This window comes from Pinus tabuliformis, chromosome Q (assembly GCF_031772625.1).
Source record: "Pinus tabuliformis cultivar Carrire ecotype Pingquan chromosome Q, CPIR1, whole genome shotgun sequence".
Lineage (NCBI taxonomy): Eukaryota > Viridiplantae > Streptophyta > Pinopsida > Pinales > Pinaceae > Pinus > Pinus tabuliformis.
Genome location: NC_142296.1, coordinates 1,133,337,134 through 1,133,358,844, shown reverse-complemented (window position 1 = coordinate 1,133,358,844; position 21,711 = coordinate 1,133,337,134). Strand labels below are relative to the sequence as shown.

General features: G+C 41.9%; 1 protein-coding gene across 2 annotated transcripts in view; it reads right to left on the bottom strand.

Moving 5' to 3' along the window:
• Positions 1-21,711, bottom strand: part of LOC149223535 (uncharacterized) — a 316,798-nt gene that overhangs the window by 137,256 nt on the left and 157,831 nt on the right. For both annotated transcript variants that reach the window (XM_089385863.1, XM_089385865.1), the window contains 2 exons: positions 21,326-21,501; positions 10,487-10,616 (listed from right to left, as the gene is read on the bottom strand). In XM_089385863.1, coding sequence (XP_089241989.1) covers positions 10,487-10,616; positions 21,326-21,501 — 306 coding nt within the window. The remainder of the gene's footprint in view (positions 1-10,486; positions 10,617-21,325; positions 21,502-21,711) is intronic.

Sequence of the window (21,711 nt, the reverse complement as noted above, 5' to 3'; positions counted from 1 at the left end):
AAAAACGGTGCAGCAGCTCTGAGGGTTTTATATTATTAAGCAGTAGTTTCTGAATACAACTCTGGATGCCCTCCCGACAATCCAGTTACAAAGAAATACAATTGGCAGAGAAGAATTGTGAGATTACCTCACTCTACCCAGCAAATCCCGACTGTTTCGGTAGTTGAATCAATTGTCCCCGGCTACAACTACGCTACCCCTGGGTGGAGACCTCTAAGGCTCTACATCGGCTCAACTGGGAAACATCTTGCCTTCTGGAGCAGTTTCTAGCCCTCCTGGCTCAGAAATGTGAACTCCTCTGCAAAACTAAGACTTTTGTGTGGGTGACTGAGCTGCCTCCAAGTGAGCCCTTCTGGCTCAGCGTCAAGCTCTTCATGGGCCCTTCTGGCTTAGCCTCAACCCCTCTGGTGTCTCTCTGCCTCTCTTTGCTGCGTATCCTGGGCTCTGGAGAAGATACTCCAACCCAACTATCCTTGCCCTTCTATTGCAAGAAATCTACTCGATCAGAATTTCCTCCTGAGAGCTTCTCACTTCAGAAATTCGATCTCTTGATCTCTCAGTGTGTTTTCCAAATGACTCTCAAGCTCCCTTAAATAATCTTCCTGTTGACATTCAACGACCCATATTAAAAGCTAATCAATGGCTAAGATCATTTAGCTTCATCTTCATCTTCTTCTAGAAGTTACACCCACAATTAATTTAATATTTTTAATTTCCTAAGTTTAGACTTAACCCATTAAAAATACTAATTATTTTAATAAAATTGTCTCTAGGTGGAATTTCCCAAAACACTTTCTAGGGTCTTTGGAATACATGTGCCCAAGCCTCCCTTCAAAATTTGAGGCCTAGAGCCCATCCGATGCTACCCCAAATCAACACTCCCTCTTAGCGAGGAATGTGCTCTAGCAATATCCTGCTGCTGCATATTGCTCTGACTCTGAAGCATCGTCCTCTGCGTTGTTGATGCCTAACATGTTGTCCACCAACTATTGCGCTATTGTTGTAATTGTACTATTGTTGAAACTGCCACTGTCAACACTACATTCGTACTACAACTCCCTCTCAAGTGTTGCATTTGTGTGCTGCTAGCACTGCCATTACCAACTCCTACTGCACTGCAAACTATTTCTTATAGCAACGGAAAAATATCCAAAATTGTTGAACTAACTGTGTTCAGTGTGATACCACGTGAATGTTGAAGACTGACTACTGCTAGTCTCTGTGCTAACCCACTGAATCTACTGCGCTATTGCTGACCTCTACTCTTTGCCATCTGCACTATTGCCAACTCTACTCTTGATGTTCAGCCTCTGTCGCTCCTAGCCACTGCAACTATCTCCCCGACACTCCTCGGCAACATCCAACACTATTCCATCCTGCTACTTATGATATGGGCTCCCGTAGCAAGGTATTGATCCAAGAGGTGGACTCCTCAAGGATCTTGCCCATCTATAGCTCTTTCAAACTATAGCTCCAAATCAGCCCACCTCCCTCCTGGAGGTATCTCGGCTGTCATGGTGAACTCCTCCTCTTTGATCTTCATGGGCGTAGCTTTTGGATCATGTTTCTCATCATTGTCCTTCTTCCTGAGAGGACACTGGGATGCATAGTGACCCATCTCGCCACATCTAAAACACTTCACCTTCAAGACGTCCTTCTTACGTCTCCGTTGCTCATGCTATCCCTTCAATGTAAGGGATAGATTATCCTCCTCCGCCTTGGGCTTCAACCCACTGCTGTTGCTACTTCCATCAAGTTTGACCTTAACTAGGTCTCTCCTCAGCTCCTCTTGTTTTAGCACTGCCCACATCTCATCCCAATTAGGCAATGCTGCTCTGCCCAGGATACTCTAGACAAAGACTTGCCACTCATCTAAGACAGAATTGAGGGCTAGTCTAACTAACTCTGAATCCTGAGGTGTATGCCCCATAGCAGACAACTCATCACGGATTTCCTTCAACTTCGTGAGGAATGGATCCACATGCTCTCCCTTCTGCATCTGAGCAGATCTCAACTTTTGTTCCAAGTAAATCTTCTGCTACTTAGAAGATCCATGATATAACATGGCCAAGGCATCCCACATCTCCTTAGCAGTCCCTCTGCTAGCAACGTGACACACCACATGATCCTTGACTCCATCTAGGATCATCCTCTTGGCCTTCGCCATCTCAACTCTGTACTTCAACGGATCTGCATCTGTAGGGACAACCACCACACTGTCGATGTATGTCTTAAGGGAATGCTCATCTAGAAGGAATGACATTCTAGCCTTCCAGATGATGTAGTTGGATGCTCCGTCCAACCTGTCCTGATCCCTCAAGCCATTGGTTGCCATTTCTGCCACAAATGTCGAAAATATCCTCTCTACTTCTCACTGTTGCTGCTCAATCAATGAGAAAACGAACTTCTTGGTGAGAAGTCTTCTGAGGAAAAATTCCCTCACAGTGCTTCTCTCCTCTTCTAACATATTTCTGCCCAGCAAAAAGGCCTACAGAAAAACTGCGTCCCACCAGCTCCTCCTCATGCTGAGACTTCAGCGCTACTCCCTTTGCCACGACAAGATCTCGAACTAGAAGTCCTTCTCTCTGTCGAATCACTCAGAGAGAGATTGCCTCGAAATTCAGCCCTCTGGCTAGGAGTGCGCAAACCCTCTGGGGTTCTGAACTACTACCTCCTACAACTTTTTCGATCTCCCTCTTCTGCTCAGCGTTGGGTTCTCTGGCACTGTTTTTCTTGCTTCACCTGCATTGCTCTGATACCATGTGAAAATTCCTGAAACAGAATCCCTACTACAGCAACTGATGATATTACTCCTATGTGTTAAATTCATTTAAACAAATTACTTGCAGTTTCCTACGGTAAATATTGTAATACATACACTGCATCCTTCACTTAATTAAATTGTGAAAATTTCTAATCCTCAAGGAACCCCTACTGTAGTAAATCTGAATCTACTTCACCTACTTGATTTTAATTACATTCATCAAGTTATTCTTCTAAATACTAAAGTAAACTACTTTTGCAGCCTACACTACTTAAAATTTAATTACATGAAATAAGGAAACTGAGCAAAGAACAAGATACATAGGACACATTTATTTTTGGACAAAATAGTCCCTAGAAAAACCCAATGCGGGAAAACTGGTGCTGCAGCTCTGAGGTTTTATTATTATACAGGAGAAATTTCTGAATACAAATCTATGATGCTCAACTAGCAATCCTTTACAGAGAAAATACTGGACAAAATACTGGTGAAATAATCTCATCCTGTCACTAGAGAATTAATGACTGATCCTCAGCTCTGGAGGCTCTGCGTCACCGCTCCTGGGTATTACGTTGCCTCTCTGCTCTGGATCTTCTGCTGGCTGAGAATTCGACTTTCTTGCCTCCAGACTTACACCCTGGCTTCCGACACCTGAACTTCGAATTCCCTCTACAGAAACTCGACTTCCCCTCACCGACTGCGCTTCCTTTGCGTCAGCCCTCCTCTAGACATCTTTATGTCCTCTCTCTGCCTTGTATTCTCTGAAAAGTCCTTCTCCCAGAATCTCACTGCCCCTCTGCTACAAGATCTCCCCAATTGATTTTCCTCTTGAGAACTTCTCATCTCAGAAAATCGATTTCCCCAATCTCTGTGTGTCGCTAAATGAACCCCAAGCCTCCTTATACTTTTCCTATTGAGACTTCAACGAACGAGGTTAAGTCTCTAATCAACGGCTAAGATTAAAACATGACTTGATCCACCTTCTAGATTATTCTCACCCATATGTTGATTAATACCCATTAATATTTTCATTTTCCTAAGTTTAGACTTAGGAACCCCATTAAAAATATTAATTATTTTAATAAAATACAATCCAGGTGGAATTTCACCAAACGGTTTAGGGGTTCTTTAGAACTCATGTGTGTTAGCCTCTCCACCAATTTTCAAGGCTAGATCACTTCTGATGCTACCAAAAACTAACACTCCCTCCTAGCGAGGAAAGTGCATTAGCAACAATGTCCACTTGCTTGATGCTCTGTCTCTGAAGCACCTCCTTTCTGCATTGTTGTCGCCACCAACACTATGTTGCTGCCCATGACACTACCACTGCCATTGTTGCATCTATACTACAACTCCCTCTCAAATGTTGCATCTGCTATTCTGTTAGCACTGCCACTGCTAACACTGCATTCGTACTACAACTCAATTGCTGAGAGAAGCAACTAAAAAACATCCAAAATTAACTGAACTTAACTATACTCAGCATAATACCATGAATGTTGGAATTTGACTGCTCTAGTCTCTGACTCTTTGAATCTTCTGCGCTGCTGCTGAATTATGCACTACTGCCAACCTTGCACTGCGCTGATCAGTCTCTGGTCTCCAGCTATCTATCTCTCCAAACAATCCACTGCGTCTTCTGACACTAAGTCCATCTCGCTATTGCTGCATCTTGGGCTCCCGTAGCAAGGAATTGATCCAAGAGGTGGACTCCTCAAGGATCCTGCCCACATGTAGTCCTCCCGACTACAACTCAATATCACCCCATTTCCCTCCTAGAGATGCATGGGAACTCATGGCAAACTCATCTTCATCAATCTTTAATGGAGTAGCCTTAGGATCATGTTTCTCGTCCTTATCCTTTTTCTTCGAAGGACACTGGGATGCATAGTGGCCCATCTCGCCACAACTGAAACATTTCACCTTCGAAATGTCCTCCTTCCACTTCTGTTGTCCCTTTGATGCTAGAGCTATGTTCTCCTCCTCCTCCTTGATCTTTGTGCCACTCCCACTACTACCATTGAGGTTGACCTTTACAAGGTCCCTCCTTAATTCCTCCTGTTGAAGGGCTTCCCACATCTCCTCCCATGAGTGTAGTCTTTTCCTACCCAATATGCTTTGGACGAAGACTTGCCATTCATCCAAGACTCCATTCAAGGCTATCCTCACCATCGCAGTTGAATGAGGAGTTGACCCCACTGCAGCAAGCTAGTCTCTAGTATCATGAAGACGTTGAAGATAGGAGTTAACCCCTTCTCCCTTCTGCGTCAATGTCCGCATCAACTTTCGTTCTAGGTACATCTTCCGTTGTTTGGAAGAGCCTTCATACAGTGAAGACAAAGCCTCCCACATCTCTCGGGCTGTATCCTTTCCCTGCAAGTGTGAGACCACATGATCTCGAATTCCATCGAGAATGATCCTCTTCGTTTTCCCCTATTCGACCTTGCATTTCTTCCTTTGATCATTGTCAGTAGGAACAACTACAACACTTTTGATGTAGGCTTCGAGATCGTACTCCTCTAGCACAACTAAGATTCTGGTCTTCCATGTGACATAGTTGGAAGCTCCTTCCAACTTGTCCTAATCTCTGAGCTCATGCGATGCCATCTCACCCAACTGTCGAACTAACTCCTCTAGTCATTGCTTAGCACTGCTCAACTGCATAGCGAGTGAGAAATTCGAACTTTTTGGCAAAAAAGTTCTCTTAGGAGAAAATTCCCCTTCTATGTGTCTTTGCTCTTTCTCGACGGATTTCTGCCCTAACAGAAACTACGCCCTTCAAGCAATGCGTTGAGGCTCTACGTCATTCCCTTTGCCTCTGCGAACTCACGAACTGGAAATTGTACCTCTCTGTCGACTCTCTTAGAGATATTTTCTTGGAATCCCTGCTTCCCGGCAAGGACTGCGTAATCCCTTCAAGGGGATTCGAATCGCTGCCAAGTGCAACTTTTGTCCTCTCTGCTCAGCGCTGGACCTGCTCTTCCTGTTTCAAAATCAACCCTCTGATACCATGTGAAAATTCCTAATCCTCAAGGAACCCCTACTGCAGCAAATCTAAATCTACTTCTCCTACTTGATTTTAATTACATTCATCAAGTTATTCTTCTGAATACTGAAGTAAGCTACTTCTGCAACTTACACTACTTTAAATTTGATTACATGAAACAAGGAAACTGAGCGAAGAACAAGATACATACGACACAGTTATTTTTGGACAAAATAGTTGCCGGAAAAACCCAATGTGGGAAAACCAGTGCAACAGCTCTGAGGGTTTATTATTATGTAGGAGAAAATTCTGAATACAAATCTAGGATGCTCAACTAGCAATCCTTTACAGAGAAAATACTAGACAAAAGACTAGTGAAATAATCTCACCCTGTCACTAGAGAATCAGCGACTGATCCTCAACTCTAGAGGCTTTGCGTCACCCTTTGATGGCTTTTGCGCAGAACTGTGTCACCCTAGGCAGCTTCTGCATCACCCCTCCTGGGTATTACACTGCCTCTCTGCTTTGGATCTTCTGTTGGTTGAGAATTCGACTTTCTTGCCTCCAGTCTCACACCCTAGCTTCCGGCACCTGAGCTTCGAATTCCCTCTGCAAAAACTCGACTTCCCTTCACTGACTGCGCTGCCTCTGCGTCAACCCTCATCTGGACGTCTTTTTGTCCTTTCTCTCCCTTTTTTTATCGAAAAGTCCTTCTCCCGGAATCTCACTACCCCTCTGCTGCAAGATCTCCCCTATTGATTTTCCTCCTAAGAACTTCTCACCTTAGAAAATCGATTTCCTCAATCTCTCTGTGTGTCTCTAAATGAACCCCAAGCCTCTTTATACTTTTCCTGTTGAGACTTCAGCGGCCGAGATTAAGTCTCTAATCAATGGCTAAGATTAAAACATGACTTGATCTGCCTTCTAGATCATTCTCACCCATATTTTGATTAAAACCCATTAATATTTTAATTTTCCTAAGTTTAGACTTAAGAAACCCATTAAAAATATTAATTATTTTAATAAAATACAATCCGGGTGGAATTTCACCAAACGGTTTCTGTTCTTTAGAACTCATGTGCCTTAGCCTCTCCACCAATTTTCAAGGCTAGAGAACTTCCGATGCTACAAAAAACTAACATAAATTATATGCGGAAACAAGAGATTGAGCAAGAAAGAAAATACAACACAAATGATATCGTTATTTTTGGACAAATGTCCCCGAAAAAACCCAATGCGGGAAAACCATTGCAGGAGCTTTGAGGGTTTTATATTATTAAGCAATAGTTTCTGAATAAAACTTTGGATGCCCTCTCGACAATCCAGTTACAGAGAAATACAACTGGTAGAGAAGAATCATGAGATTACCTCACTCTACCCGACAAATCCTGACTGTTCCGACAGCTGAATCAACTGTCCCCAGCTACAACTATGCTGCCTCTACGCAGTAACTATGTGGGCCTGCATGGAGCTCTCTAAGGCTCTGCATCAAATCAACTGGGAAACGTCTTGCCTTTTGGAGCAGTTTCCAGCCCTCCCAGCTTAGAAATGTCAGCTCCTCTACAAAAATTGAACTTCTACGGGGGTGACTGAGCTGCCTCTGTGTGAGTCTTTTTGGCTGAGCGTCAAGCTCTACGTGGGTCCTTCTAGCTCAACGTTAACCCCTTTGGTGTCTCTCTGCCTCTCTTTGTTGCGTACCCTGAGCTCTGGAGAAGATACTCCAACCCAACTATCCCTACCCCTCTACTGCAAGAAATCTACTCGATCAAAATTTCCTCCTGAGAACTTCTCACTTCAGAAATTCGATGTCTTGATCTCTCAGTGTGTTTTCCAAATAACCCTCAAGCTCCCTTAAATAATCTTCTCGTTGACATTCATCGGCCCAGATTGAAAGCTAATCAATAGCTAGGATCATTTTAGCTTGATCCTCGTCTTCTTCTAGAAGTTACACCCACAATTAGATTAATACCCATTAATATTTTTCATTGCCTAAGTTTAGACTTAAGGTCCCATTAAAAATATTAATTATTTTAATAAAATTGTCTCTGGGTGGAATTTCCCAAAACAGTTTCTAGGTTCTTTGGAAGACATGTGCCCAAGCCTCCCAGCAAAATTTGAGGCCTAGAGCACATCCGATGCTACCCCAAATCAACAAATAATAGATATATATTATATGTCCAAGACTTCATTGTCATGCTACATTCAAAATTTGCCTAAAGGCATTTCCACACATGAAATAGAAAATTCCAAAAAAAAGTGAAACTGAACTTTGAAAAGAAAGTCGAAATATATTTTTATTTGAGTCAAAAATATCAATTTTGTCCCCACAAGACCAAGTCGGCCCTGGAAGGGACCCATTCAACCTTCTAGATCTGTATAAATAGAGGACAGTTTGACCTCATTTTGGAATAAGCAAGCAAGTTCGAGTCCCTGTGCCAAGAAGAGAGAGAAATACCAAGAAAGAAGAGTGAAGGTCTAAGGAAGAAGAGAGAGAAATACCAAGAAAGAAGAGTGAAGGTCTAAGGAAGACGAGAGAGAGAACGAAGGTCTAACATCATTTTTCTGCCCTAAATCTCTCACACATGTGAAGTTGCAAGGGCCGAAAATCAAAGATTTGACCAAAAATGGAAGGCTTTGACTTGAGTTGACTTTGACTTGTCGAAAGAGCTTTGAAGGAGGGTTGACTTGGGTCTTGTGGGAGGTCTTGGTCTTGGTGTTTGGGTCTTAGATTTCTCACTTTGATCTGATTCTATAAGAAGAAAAGATTTTTACTGGGTTTTCCCCTTGGAAGGGGTTTTTCCCTGGCATGGAGCCTACACCTTGTGTTCATTGTCTTTTGTGATCTTCATTGTTTATGGTTTTGGTAATTGTTTGATGAAAAAGGAACATAATAAAAGTAATAAGAGGCCAACATAACTTCACAGGCAATTTTGAGGTAAAGAGAAATCACCCTAATTGCTGCCCAATTGATTTCTCAACATTTATTACTTAAATAGTTATTTATTTATTATGATCCTTTACTTCATTTTTTTCTTTAATAATATGGGGCATTACATACTCTCCTTCTTCAAGGAACTTCACCCTAAAGTTAACTTTGATTATGTTACATTATACATACCATATTTATTTTTTTTATTTTTTTATTTTAAATTTTCTCCTTGTATCTTTCACATCACCCTATGTTGAACTAGTACAAGGCCCGCCGACCATAGCAGGCATCAAAAGCTCCCACAAAGTCTATACAACACTCTAGCATTTCTTCCCAACTTTCATAACCAAGCTTTAAGCCTCTCGTACCTCTGTCTATTAGGACTCTATGACACCAAACCAAGGCAACCAATGTTGTACTCACATACCCCTAGGCATCTTGAAAGGATGACCTAAACTCCCACCACAGCTCACTAGGATTCACAAACCTAGGTATCGAAGTCCAATCCCACAACTCCATCAACAAGTAATACTCTAGCCATTCTTTAGACTTGGACATTACAACTCCAATCAGACACTTGACCTTCTTAAGATGGTCCCATGTCCTATCAAGAATTATACAAGGAAAAAGAAACACTAGCATAAGTAACTGATTGAACTTGTTCCCAGCTCATAAAGTGTTACTTTATATATATTTTCCTTTATAAGTTTGGGATCCCATGAAATCATCAAATAAACTAGCCCTCTTGGCCCATTGGCGAATTTTAAATCAATCACTACCTCACAACATGCAACCAATGCATTAGCTATAACCATAATATCATCATCTCATAGAAACTAATCAACATGCTAACTCTCACAAGTTGTCATGAGAACACCACATAATTGCTATCACATCCTGAATAGTAAGGCAATACATGCTCATGCATGACATCATTAAACATCTCATCCTAAAAACCATATGCAATTATTAGATGCCATCCCATCATAAAGTACAATCATAATATTATAACATATAATTTTTCAAGCTATAGCATAACATATAATTTTTCAAGCTATAGCATTAAATCATCATAATAAATGGAATCATATGTTCACATAACATCATAAATATGATAATCATCTCAACGGATATCACATAAGCATCTTTATCATGATTATTCAACAAAATCAAATTCATTAAACCCATATAAACAATCAATACAAACTATTATATTTAAGGCAATAATATCATTTAACATCTATCTAGGATCTGGGCTAGATCATCAATACTATGAGTTCCAATTACCTCTGAGCTATGCAAATATGTTCTTGCACCAATAAGACAATGCTTACTTATATGGTTGTACCTACACCTGGCCCAAGATCCTCACCTATAAGCAATCATTTCCACGTGTAGTTGTACACTATTACACATATATGTGAGGCATATGACTTGGGTATAAGTGGACAAGCCAATGTTACAAGAAATTCAGATATGAAAGAGTTTATGCAATATATTGAATAATTCAAACAATGTTGCATTTAATATTACAAATCCAAAACAATCAGTGTAGCCGCTGTGAATGACTTGATTTTTTCCTAGATTCAGCCCTATTCCAAACATCAGAGTGTGCCTAGATGGATCAAATTGTTTTATAAAAAATATGGATCTTCCAGACAATGTCGCTTTTGTTATTGCATGATCACAATGATCTGTTTGTACAATCTTGTGCAGCTTTTGAGTTCTGTCTAGATTCAGCCTTATTCAAAGCATGATAGTATTGAAAATGGTTGATTTTTCATCCAGGCTTTTACAGAGAGATCACCTTTACTACTGTTCCAAGGATCGCTTCAGTATAGTTGATATTAATTTTGGAGTGGAGGTTTACACCATCTCTTTCAATTCCTGGCATTTCCTTCACATCAAGAAACACATATAGATCACCAGCTGGACCCCTGCTCATCATAAGATTAATTAGTCAAAGATCTCCCGTAGGCAGTACTGTAAGATCAAATCCAGACTTTAAGGTACTCAAGTAGAGAAAAACATCAATTTCATGGATGCAAGCATAGAAAATGACAACCAATATATGTATATATAACTAACAACATTGATAGCATCCATATTTGCCACGGAATGAAAATGTAAGAGGCTTAAGTTACCAAAATACCTTTTTCAAAAGAACAAGAGGCAAAGTAATGGGCCTTTCATATACTGAAGCTTTGAAATCAAGTTAAAGACAATGATTATTAAATTGCCAGTTAGAACATTTCTAACAATACTAGTCTACATTATATCTACTATCGATATTCTGCACCACTAGCAGAAACACCAAGAACATTTATCAAATGTTGGTTCCTAATATTTGTCCACCCATCTAATACAATGGATATCCCACAATCCACCCACTCATTTGTAAAACGTGTCAAAGCTCTTTGAACCTTTGTTTTATGTCTTTCTAATAACAATGTTCTAGCTTTCTCATAGTTGGGGCTCTTGTTTCCTTTTGGGGCTTCATTGATGGCCTTAACCATATCATGCCAATAGGGAGAGCAAAGCACATTGTGTTGGGTCCATGATTTTGGATCAGTTTGAATGGGATTTGTTTGCAGCCTGTAGTAGCCAAAGTGGAGGGGTAGACTTGATGGTTAGATGCCCTAACCAGTGGCAACATCTACAGTGATTATTCATTGATGTATTAGACACTTGGAGAATCTATTAGCAGTCATGTGGAGGAGTTTCTTAGGTGTTGGATACTGCCACATAGGAGCAGCAATGTCACTAACAATGGGACAACAGTGCTAGTAGTATGATGGCATGATACAATTGCAGCAGCGATGACATTGTGCAGCAGTGATACAATTGGGACAGCAATGACATTGTACAGCAATGAAACAGTGGGACAGTTGTATGCCACATGGGACAGCAGTGGCTAGCATGGTGCAGCTCTGGCACATAGTATAGCTGTGGCAACATGGTGCAACAATGGCACATGGAACGGCAGTGGCATCATAAGGTACAACAGTATGATGTGTGCAACATGGTTATGAGGTCCAGCATAGTGATGATGGGTGCAGCGTGGTGCAGCACGGTGAGGTGCAGCATGATGACGAGGTACAACACAATGATAGGTGAAGGAGTCACCTTGGAGAATCAGTTGAAGCAGCATGTCTTCAACTGAGTTTAGCTATCTCATATATCATCTTCTTAGAGATGATCTATGCTCTTATTTAAATAAGTCAAAGTGTTGACTTCTGTTGTAAATGTATTATCTCTCTCTCTCTCTCTCTCTCTGTTGAACTATTGAAGAACATATAAAAAGAATTGATCAAGGGTTTCCCCACATTGGGGTTTGTCCCTGGCTAGCGCCACATCTTGTGTCCTCTTGTCTTGGCTTGTCTTCTGCGATCTATGTTTATGTTCTATCTGCAGTTTACTTTAATGTTGATGTGATTGCTAATCTAGAAAAGATATTGAGCTAACTGTGAAAATTGAATAAATTGCTCTAAACATAGAACATACCTAAAATTAACACAGATGCATTGTCTAGGAGGCCTACGACCCTCTCACTCATGAGCATCACCCCTGATTGGAGAGCACAACTACTAGTTGAGTACTCCAAGGATAAGCGTGAATCCAAGATCCTTGATGGTGTGGCGAATGATGATCGGTACAGGGTGATGCATGAGATGATTTACTACAAAGACAAAATTTATTTGGTGCTTGGCTCCCAGCTGAAGGAAAGGATTTTGCAAGCAACCCACGACTCACCCTTAGCAGGTCACTAGGTGTTCCTCAAGATGTGGAGGGCCATTAGAGAGCACTTCACATGGAAGGGCCTCAAGGAGGATGTGTTGAGGCATGTCAGGGAGTGTGATAACTGTTAGACAAACAAGGTGGAGCAGATGCACCCAACAGGACTATTGCAGCCTCTCCCTATTCCTGAGAGGAAATGGGAGAGCATCTCGATGGACTTCATCACTGGGTTACCAGTGGTCTAGGGACGAGATTGTATCTATGTGGTGGTAAACTGTTTAACCAAGTACGCCCATTTCTTCGCTATCCCAACTCAATATTTAGCCTCACAAGTAGTTGTGTTGTTTTTAGGGGGGTGTTTAGATTCCATTGTCTCCCTAAGACCATTGTGAGTGATCGGGCAGCAGGTTTATGGGGGGATTCTAGTAGGAGTTGTTTAGGCTTGTGGGGACAGATCTCACTCCTAGCACAAGTTATCACCCGCAGAAGGACGGTCAGAAAGAGATAGTAAACAAGTGGCTAGAGGACTACCTGCGTAATTATGTGACTGGGCAGCAAAAGGCGTGAGTGAAGTGGCTACATCTGGGTGAGTACTGCTACAACACCACCCATCATATGTTTAAAGGTATGTCCCCTTTCTATGCCTTGTACGGTTATGATGCACTAACATTTGCTGATGTGGCTTTTGGAGACAGTAGGGCCTCGGGTGCCAAGGCTTAGATACAGGAGAGTCAGGATATCCTTAGAGCCCTCAAGGATAATTAGCAGATGGCACAAAACCAACAAAAGCTGTATGTAGACAAGGGCAGAGTCAAGAGCCATTTTTGTTGATTTGGGGTAGCATCGGATTTCCTCTAGACATGAAAATTGGTGGAGAGGCTAAAGCACATGAGATCTCCAAGACCCAGAAATGGTTTGGACAGAATGTACCCAGTTTGGGAGATATTCAAATAATTAAAAATAATGGAGTTCCTAAGTCTAAACTTAGGAAAACTAAAATATTAATGGGTATTAATATAAAACTGGGTTAGAAGTTTCCAAAAGTAATGGAGCAAGCCAGATTTAATCTCGGTTGTTGAAGGACCAATAGGAAAAGTATAAGAGGAGGCTTGAGGGTCAGTTGGAGGACACGCCAGAGTGATCAGTCATTCGATTTGCTAGAGCGGGGTTGCTAAGCAAAGTCGAATCAGTGATCAGCAGCGAGGGGCAGTGAGTACTGGACTGAGAGGCAGATACAGTGTCGAGAGACCAGCGCAGAGGCAGAGAGAGAGATGCAACAGCCAGAGCAGGCCACGCAGAGCCCAGCGAAGACAATACAGAGGCCAAAGGGCATGTGTCATCCACGCAGAGGGCTGCAGGAGTGACGCAGAGGGTCGTAGAGACTACGCAGTGCCTCAGAGGGCTGACGCAGAAGGTTCTGAGGCTGACGCAAAGCAGCAGGAGGCTGACATAGTGCTTTCGAGTTGTTGGAGAGGGTTTCATGGGACAGGTTTTCTGAATACCTGCTTCCAAATAGAGAGGTATTAGTACTACTTGTTTTCTCTGTCAGGTGAGCTAGTTTGACACCCAGTTATACTCAAGGAAATACTGCATAATAATAAACCCTTAGAATAGCTGCACCGGTTTTCCCGCATTGGGTTTTTCCGGAGACATTTGTCCAAAAATAACAATGTGACTTGTGTGTTTGTTTTTTTTCAGTTGTTGATCTGTAGATGTTGAGACTGTATTGTGTTTATTTCGTTATTTATATGTTTTAAATAACTTGTTCAGAATTAACAAGTAGAAGAAATAAACCAGAAGAATACAAATTAAATTTCTAACGGATAGACTTAGAAATTTCAACATGTTATCAGAATGTGGTTGCAGATCACAGGAGAGTTGAAGGCATTAGCTAAGGAGAGCATTTGCAACAGAATCAGTTGCCCCAAGTGACAAAAGTTGATCCTTGCAGAAGCGACAGAAGAAGGGTTGACGTAGAGGGACTGTGTCGTTAGTCTGTGCCAGAGAGAGGACAACATAGAGGCTGAGGGCCGAAAGAGGCTCACGCAAAGCCACGCAAAGACTAGGAGGGTTGACACAGTTGGTTGAAGGAGTTGTTTTGCCAGTGTCGGGATTGTGCAGAGCCTACAGGCTCAGTCCTTCAGTTGTTGGGGCATAGGAAGCTGTGATTAGTTTGTGGGAGCAAAGTTGGTGGGGTACTATGGGAAGAACAGTACCTAACAGGGCAAAACCAAGGTAGAGAGAGTTGCTACTGAGGCGAATTTGTAGCCAAGGAATCTGGATCAATGTTGCAAGTGCACAGAAGATCGAAGAGGTGCAACTTGATGATTGGCAGGAGCATTTCTAAAAGGGAAATCGTGACCCAAAGGGAGTATAGCAAAGAACTTCCAGGCAAGAGATGGAGAGACTCAGCAGGAATCGAAAAAAGAACTTCCGAAAGGAGGTAGAGAGACTCAGAGGAGTCGACAAAAGAGCATAGAGATGGCCATGAATGCGCTGAGGGATCAGGACAAGTTGGACGGGACGTCCAACTTTGTGGTCTGGAAGGCCAGGATCCTGTCCATTCTAGATAGACATCGCATCAAGACCTTTGCCTTGAGAACAACGGTGATCCCAGTTGACCCGACTGAAAATGAAAAGTTCGAGGAGGCAATGGCCAGGGCAAAGTGCATCATCCTTGATGGGGTCAAGGATCATGTGGTCCAACATACTGCTGAGAAGGAGACAGCAAAGGAAATGTGGGACGCCCTAAAGAAATTGTACCAACATACTTTCGTGCAGAAGAAGATGTTACTTGAGAATCAGTTACGGTCATACCAAATGCAGAAAGGGGAGCAGATAGATCACTTCCTCGGTCAGTTGAAGGAGATTCAGAACCAACTGACTTCCATAGAGGCCACACCAGATGAGGAGATGTTGGCGAGGACCACACTTAACGCAATCCCCGAGGAGTGGGGACATTTGTCCAGAGCATACTGGGCAGGACGGATGTTCCAGATTGGGAAGAACTGTGGGCAGCTCTTCGCCAAGAGGAGATCGGGCAGTTGAGCAAGACAGGAAATAGCAGCAAAGGAATCCAGATCAAGAAGGAAGAGGAAGAGGATGCAGCTCTAACATCTGCGGGAAAGCAGGAGAAGAGGAAGAAGAAGGACCTCTCCAAGGTCAAGTGCTTCCATTGTGGGGAACTGGGTCATTATACAAACCAGTGTCTAAGGAAGAAGAACAAGAGAGAGGCGTCTGACTCTAAGGCAGCACTAGCGAAGGCAGAGAAGGAGGTCGAGGAGGATGACGATTGTGCCATGAGTTCTCATGTACCTCTAGAGAAGAGGTGGGGAGACATCAAGCTATAGTCTAGAGGACTAAAGGCGATGAGGGGTAGGATCCTTGAGGTACCCAACCTCTTGGATTATACCTTGCTACGGGAGCCTCGAAGAAAGAGTAGCAGGACTGGCGGATGTCGGTAGAGACGGATGTGGATGGAGCGGCAGAGAGTGCTACAATGCAGGAGTCCCTGGGCAGCGCGAGGCTAGCAAGCTGCAACAGTGCGAGAGGCACGAAGAGTGTTGTAACAATGCAATATGGCATAGAGGGGTTTGCAGCGGTGCGAGATGCAGAGAGTTGTTGCAGCAGCGCAGAGGTCAGTAGAGGGAGCACTTGTTAGCAGCAGAGAGAGCTTCAGCATCAAGAGCAGTGTTGCGGGGGAGTGCCCTCCCCCCCCCTCGCTCCCGCTCCCAATCCGCGCTCCGGGCGGGAGCGACTCGGGAGCGGGTCGGGAGCGCGCTCCCGAAATCGCTCCTTTTCGGGAGCGATTTCGGGAGCGCGCTCCCTAAAAAAAATTTCGCTCCCTGCCTTTTCGGGAGCGCTTTCAGGAGCGTTTTGCCTTTTTTGCATTTTTTTTTTTTTGTAGTAATGTTCGAAATGCAATGTTTTTTGAAAGAAACAAATAGTTTTTGAGTGGGGCAGCTTAATGATCAAGTCTAGGCCCTAGTATTGATATGTTATTCATGGTAATGTTAAATTCTTAAAGTAAAAGTGACATTTTCTTTAATTTTCATTTTCATCCTTTTACTTAAATTTTTAACATTACCATGAAATGACTCAGGATGTTTGAGAGTGGTTTCGTCCTCATTGGATTTCATATGGAGAAAGTAGAATTTTAGATTTCATTCAAAATCCAGCAGACTTATCAGTTTTTCAGGATTTCAGGATTGGGGGATTGCAATGTTTCCTTTGAATTTTGTGATGTATTAGGGTATGGAACTCGTATTTAATCAAGAGTACCAATCCCTCTATGTACCTTGATGTTAGTGACATTGGTTGTCGAACTCCTCTATCATGACCCTTCTAAAAATGTACGCATCACTCAAACAAAATCTTGACTTGACATGTTATGCTTTTTCTATCTTATGTTAATGCTTAGAGGGTGATATTAATGACAAAGATCCCTATACAAATACAAAGGTAATGACAAAGATACCTCTAGATATTAATGCTTGGAGGGTGATATTAATGACAAAGATCCTCATTTTGCAACAAGACTAAAAAATTAGACATTTCTCGTGGTGGCAAGAGGCCCAAGCATAAGAAATAGATAATAGATTTACTTCTCTTTTCTAGTTTCTAGTAGCTTTTATAACTATTGACTCTTTCATATTTATTATGATATTTTTTTAAACAATATATGACAATTTAAGTTTGAAGTTGGCAAGTATAACTCATTAGTAATGAATTATGAATATGATGCTTCATGAAAGTTGAAAGTTGTTTCATTTCATTTCATTTTATAACATTTCATTTCATGTTAGATATTATTTGTTGTAATGGTTACACTTAGCTTACAAGTACAACTTTGGTGATCAATGATGATAAATGTTATATATTGAATTTGGAAAGCTTGAAACTTTAAGATTGATGAATCATGAGACTCAATATGTTGTATGTTACTATGTTACTAACTTGCGGACGTGGTTGATGAAGATTATAACTTCTAGATGATTGTTGTTATATGGTTCAATCTATGCTTTTTTATGTTTTTTATATCTAATTCATCATTCTACATGTTTTTGTTGACATATATGTATCAAAAATTAAAAAATATAAAATATATATATTTTTTTTAAAAATCGCTCCGGGATTCACTCCCAAACCGGGAGCTTCTGAAAATGGTCGCTCCCGCTCCGTTTTCGCTCCCGCTCCCGTTTTCGCTCCCGCTCCCCGCTCCCGCTCCCGCTCCCAAGTAACATGGATCAAGAGTGTTTCTAGCCTGATAGGGATGTCAGAGTTTTGATTGATCAGTTACTTGCTCCTCGGTAGCTGAGTTGCAGTGCAGTAGCACGATGCAGCATGATGAGAGGGAGTTGCAGAGCAGATGCAGTGTTGGGATGATGGACCAACACAACACGAATGCAGAAGGAGCTGTCGTACAGATGCAGCAATGGCAGTGGTAGGGCCATGGGCAGCAGTACAGGGTACAGCAGTGCAGAGGATGTTGGGCGGGGAGGCCTAGCATCATCACAGGTATCGGTGTCATATAATCAGTGTGATGCTTAATGAGGAATATTACTAGAGCACAATCCTCGCTAAGAGGGAGTGTTGATTTGAGGTAGCATCGGATGTGCTCTAGCCATGAAAATTGGTGGAGAGGCTAAAGCACATGAGATCTCTAAGACCATAAATGGTTTGGACAGATTGTATCCAGTTTGGGAGATATTAAAATAATTAATATTTTTAATGGAGTTCCTAAGTCTAAACTTAGGAAATATTAAATATTAATGGGTATTAATATAAAACTGTGATAGAAGGTTCCAAAAGTCATGGATCAAGCCAGATTTAATCTTGGTCATTGAAGGAACAATAGGAAATGTATAAGAGGGGGCTTGAAGGTCAGTTGGAGGACACACCAAAGTGATCAGTCATTCGATTTGCTAGAGCGGGGTTGCTAAGCAAAGTCGAATCAGTGATCAGCAGCGAGGGGCAGTGAATACTGGACAGAGAGGCAAAGATAGTGCCAAGATACCAATGCAAAGGAAGAGAGCGAGACACAGCAGTCGAAGCAGGCCACACAGAGCCCAGCAGAGACAACACAGAGGCCAGAGGGCCTGCGTCATCCACGCATAGGGCTGCAGGAGTGACACAGAGGGTCCCAAAAGTTGCGCAATGCCACAAAGGGCTGACATAGAGGGTTCTGACTCTAATGCAAAGCAGCAGGAGGTTGATGCAGTTCTTCAGAGTTGTTCGAGAGGGTTTAGTGGGACAAGTTTTCTGTATGCCTGTTTCCAAATAGAGAGATATTATTGCCGGTTGTTTTTCTTTGTCAGGTGACGGGAGATAGCATTTATGCACTCGAACGGTAGGGAGCGGATTCCGTCGACCTCCTATGTTGGTCAAGTGACCTATTAATTAGTAAGTCGAGGGTCCGAAGGAGATCGACCTGGGGCATGAGAAAGTGCATTTATGTATGCACTTTACGGCTCGCCGATATGCAACAAGCAAAAAGGTGGGATTTCACTTGGCCAAAATGATAATAAGCCGGAGTTTTGGTGGAATAAAGCTAGTTTCATTAGATCCAGATTTCTTTTTCTTTTCTTTTATGAGATAATAAGACATAGAAACTGGAATTTCTGGACATGGGTGCTACCAGTTTGGCACCCAGTTGTACTCAAGGAAATACTGCATACTAATAAACCCTCAGAATAGTTGCATCAGTTTTCCCGCATTGGGTTTTTCCAGGGACATTTGTCCAAAAATAACGGTGTCACTTGTGTGTTTGTTTTCTTTCAGTTGTTGATCTGTAGATGTTGAAACTGTATTGTGTTTATTTCGTTATTTATATGTTTTAAATAACTTGTTCAGAATTAACAAGTAGAAGAAATAATCCAAAAGAATACAGATTAAATTTCTAACTGATAGACTTAGAAATTTCAACAATTTTGAGTTTGGGGATCTAGTCTTCTTGAGACTCCAACCATACAGGTAGTCCACGCTCAAGCAGAAGGGTGCAAAAATACTCAAGCCACATTTCTATGGACCTTACAACGTAACCAGGAGAGTTGGGGAGGTAACGTATGAGCTAGAGCTTCCCCAAGGAAGCGAGGTCTACAATGTATTCCATGTCTCTTGCCCGAAAAAGGCTTTGGGGCTACAAGTTACTGCAGCCACTAAGTTGCCTCCTTTGGATGATGAGGGGCACTTGGTACTAACACCGGAGGCTATTTCGGAGACACGGGAAAGGAAGTTGTGAGGCAGGGTCATCAAAGAATACTTGGTCAGATGGAAATATTTGTCGATGGAGGACGCCACTTGGGAGAGTGAGTAGTTCTTACAACACCCTGCATTACAGTTGCTTGAGGACAAGGAACATTTGGGATTCCAGGACTGTAATATCCCTTCTCAATAAAATCTGTTAATGGAGTTCCACAATTTTGCAATTTTGGGATTAATACAATTTTGGTGCCAAACTTAGGAAAGATGGGTAAAAATTAGAGTTTGGTGGGTTGTGGGGACCACTCTACAAGGAAATATGCACCCCTTGGAGGAAAATTTGAATTTGTGGAGAGGGAACAAAGGAGGGTCCCACTAGAAAAAGGGAGGCAACAATCATAAATAGAAGATGCGGTGCATCAATTGGGGCCTTTTGACAATTTCATTTCTGAACTGAGTTGTTTGCTTGAGCTGTTAAGCCTTGCCAACATTGCTACTTAGCACAAAGAGATTTCCAGGTGGAGATCTCAGCTCTTGCTTCGGTGGACCTAGAGTGCCACCCTAGGGGAAGTTTCCTAGCACCTTCGTGAATTTTGGGAGCAGGGATCAGTGGTCTGCACCCAGTTCTGCGAGTTCAAAGATGCAAAGGAGAATTCACACTTATTGAGGGAGCCAGCTGGACAGGGAGATAAATTCCGAGAAATTTGTGGCTAGTCTGGAGGATCAATGCTAAAGATTTGTGGTGGTTTGCAGCCCGGAGAGTGGGGGAGTATTGGGGAGAGAATTGTGGTTTCCTAGGGCCTGTGCAGGCATCAAACTGAGTAAATTCACAGGGCATTGCAGCAAGGGGATTTTTCCATGAGAAGGGGAGGATTTGAAAGGGAAAATTTGAAGAAGAATTTCCTGCTATTTGGGCAGATTTCTTGGTGATATTTGGAGGGCATTTACAACTAAATTCCAGAATTGTGTACTCCCTATCTCACTAGGCAATTCACACTATTTTGTGGGTCAGTTGGTGGCTGTGAGTTGGGCAAATTACTTTCTGGGTTTGATAGAGTATTTTTAGGAGAAGCTACAGCTGCATTTTCAGGTGATTCTGAGCACCAGAGAGGGTCATTCTCAGCATTTCCCGTGTAGCAGCTGTTGCCATTTTCTGGGTCTGCGGAAAAGGATATTGGGTTGAAGTTTACTAGCTCTTGGGGATACCTCTTCCACCTGGGTTTGCTCCAGCTTGCTTATGCAAGCCCAGGTGCACTTGTTCCTTGCTACACGTACTCCTTGCAGTTCATAATTAATAAAATGGCTCAACAGTTGTTCTAAATCTATGTGGTGTGTTGTATTTATGTGTTGTCAATATTTTCTCTGCTATTGTCTAGTGCATGTTTCTGTTATACATTGAATATTTCCATTAGGAATATTACAAGGGATTTGAAGATTTGAACTAGGCACTTGCTGGCAATGGAACTAGCTAAATGTGTAACAACATATGTGACAATTGGTTGAGCTAGCCCCTTGAGCAATATATATTCTGATGAATATAATTCAACAAACAAGTAATGAATGTCAAGTTAAAGTGCACTAAAAAAATAAATCTATCACAATCTCAATGTAGGTTACATGGATCAAAGATAAAGAACAACAATGTTAGTGTTCTATGCAACATCATCACTGCAATACCATATTAAAAAAAAAGAGTAAAATGTAATACCCTTTTGGCCCAGAATGTCCTTCGCTGGAAACTTGTAGAGTAATGCCACCACTCACACCTGGTGGAATGTTGAGATTGATAGTTTTCTTCGATCGAACTCTACTATCCCCGCCACATCTATAGCATGGATTAGTAATCACCTCACCTTCACCTTTACATCTTGGACAAGTAGAAACCTATGAATCAAACAATGCCAAAACATTCATTAATATATCATCACTAAAAAGCATAAAAATGTTAAAATAGCAGAATAATGCAAGTAATTGGAAAATAAGTTGATCATTTATTCTTATATAAGCATAAAAATTTATGAATCCAGTCAAATTTTATAATGGCATAATGTTAATAATTCTACTTGCAGCACACGGTACACCACATTATGGTAG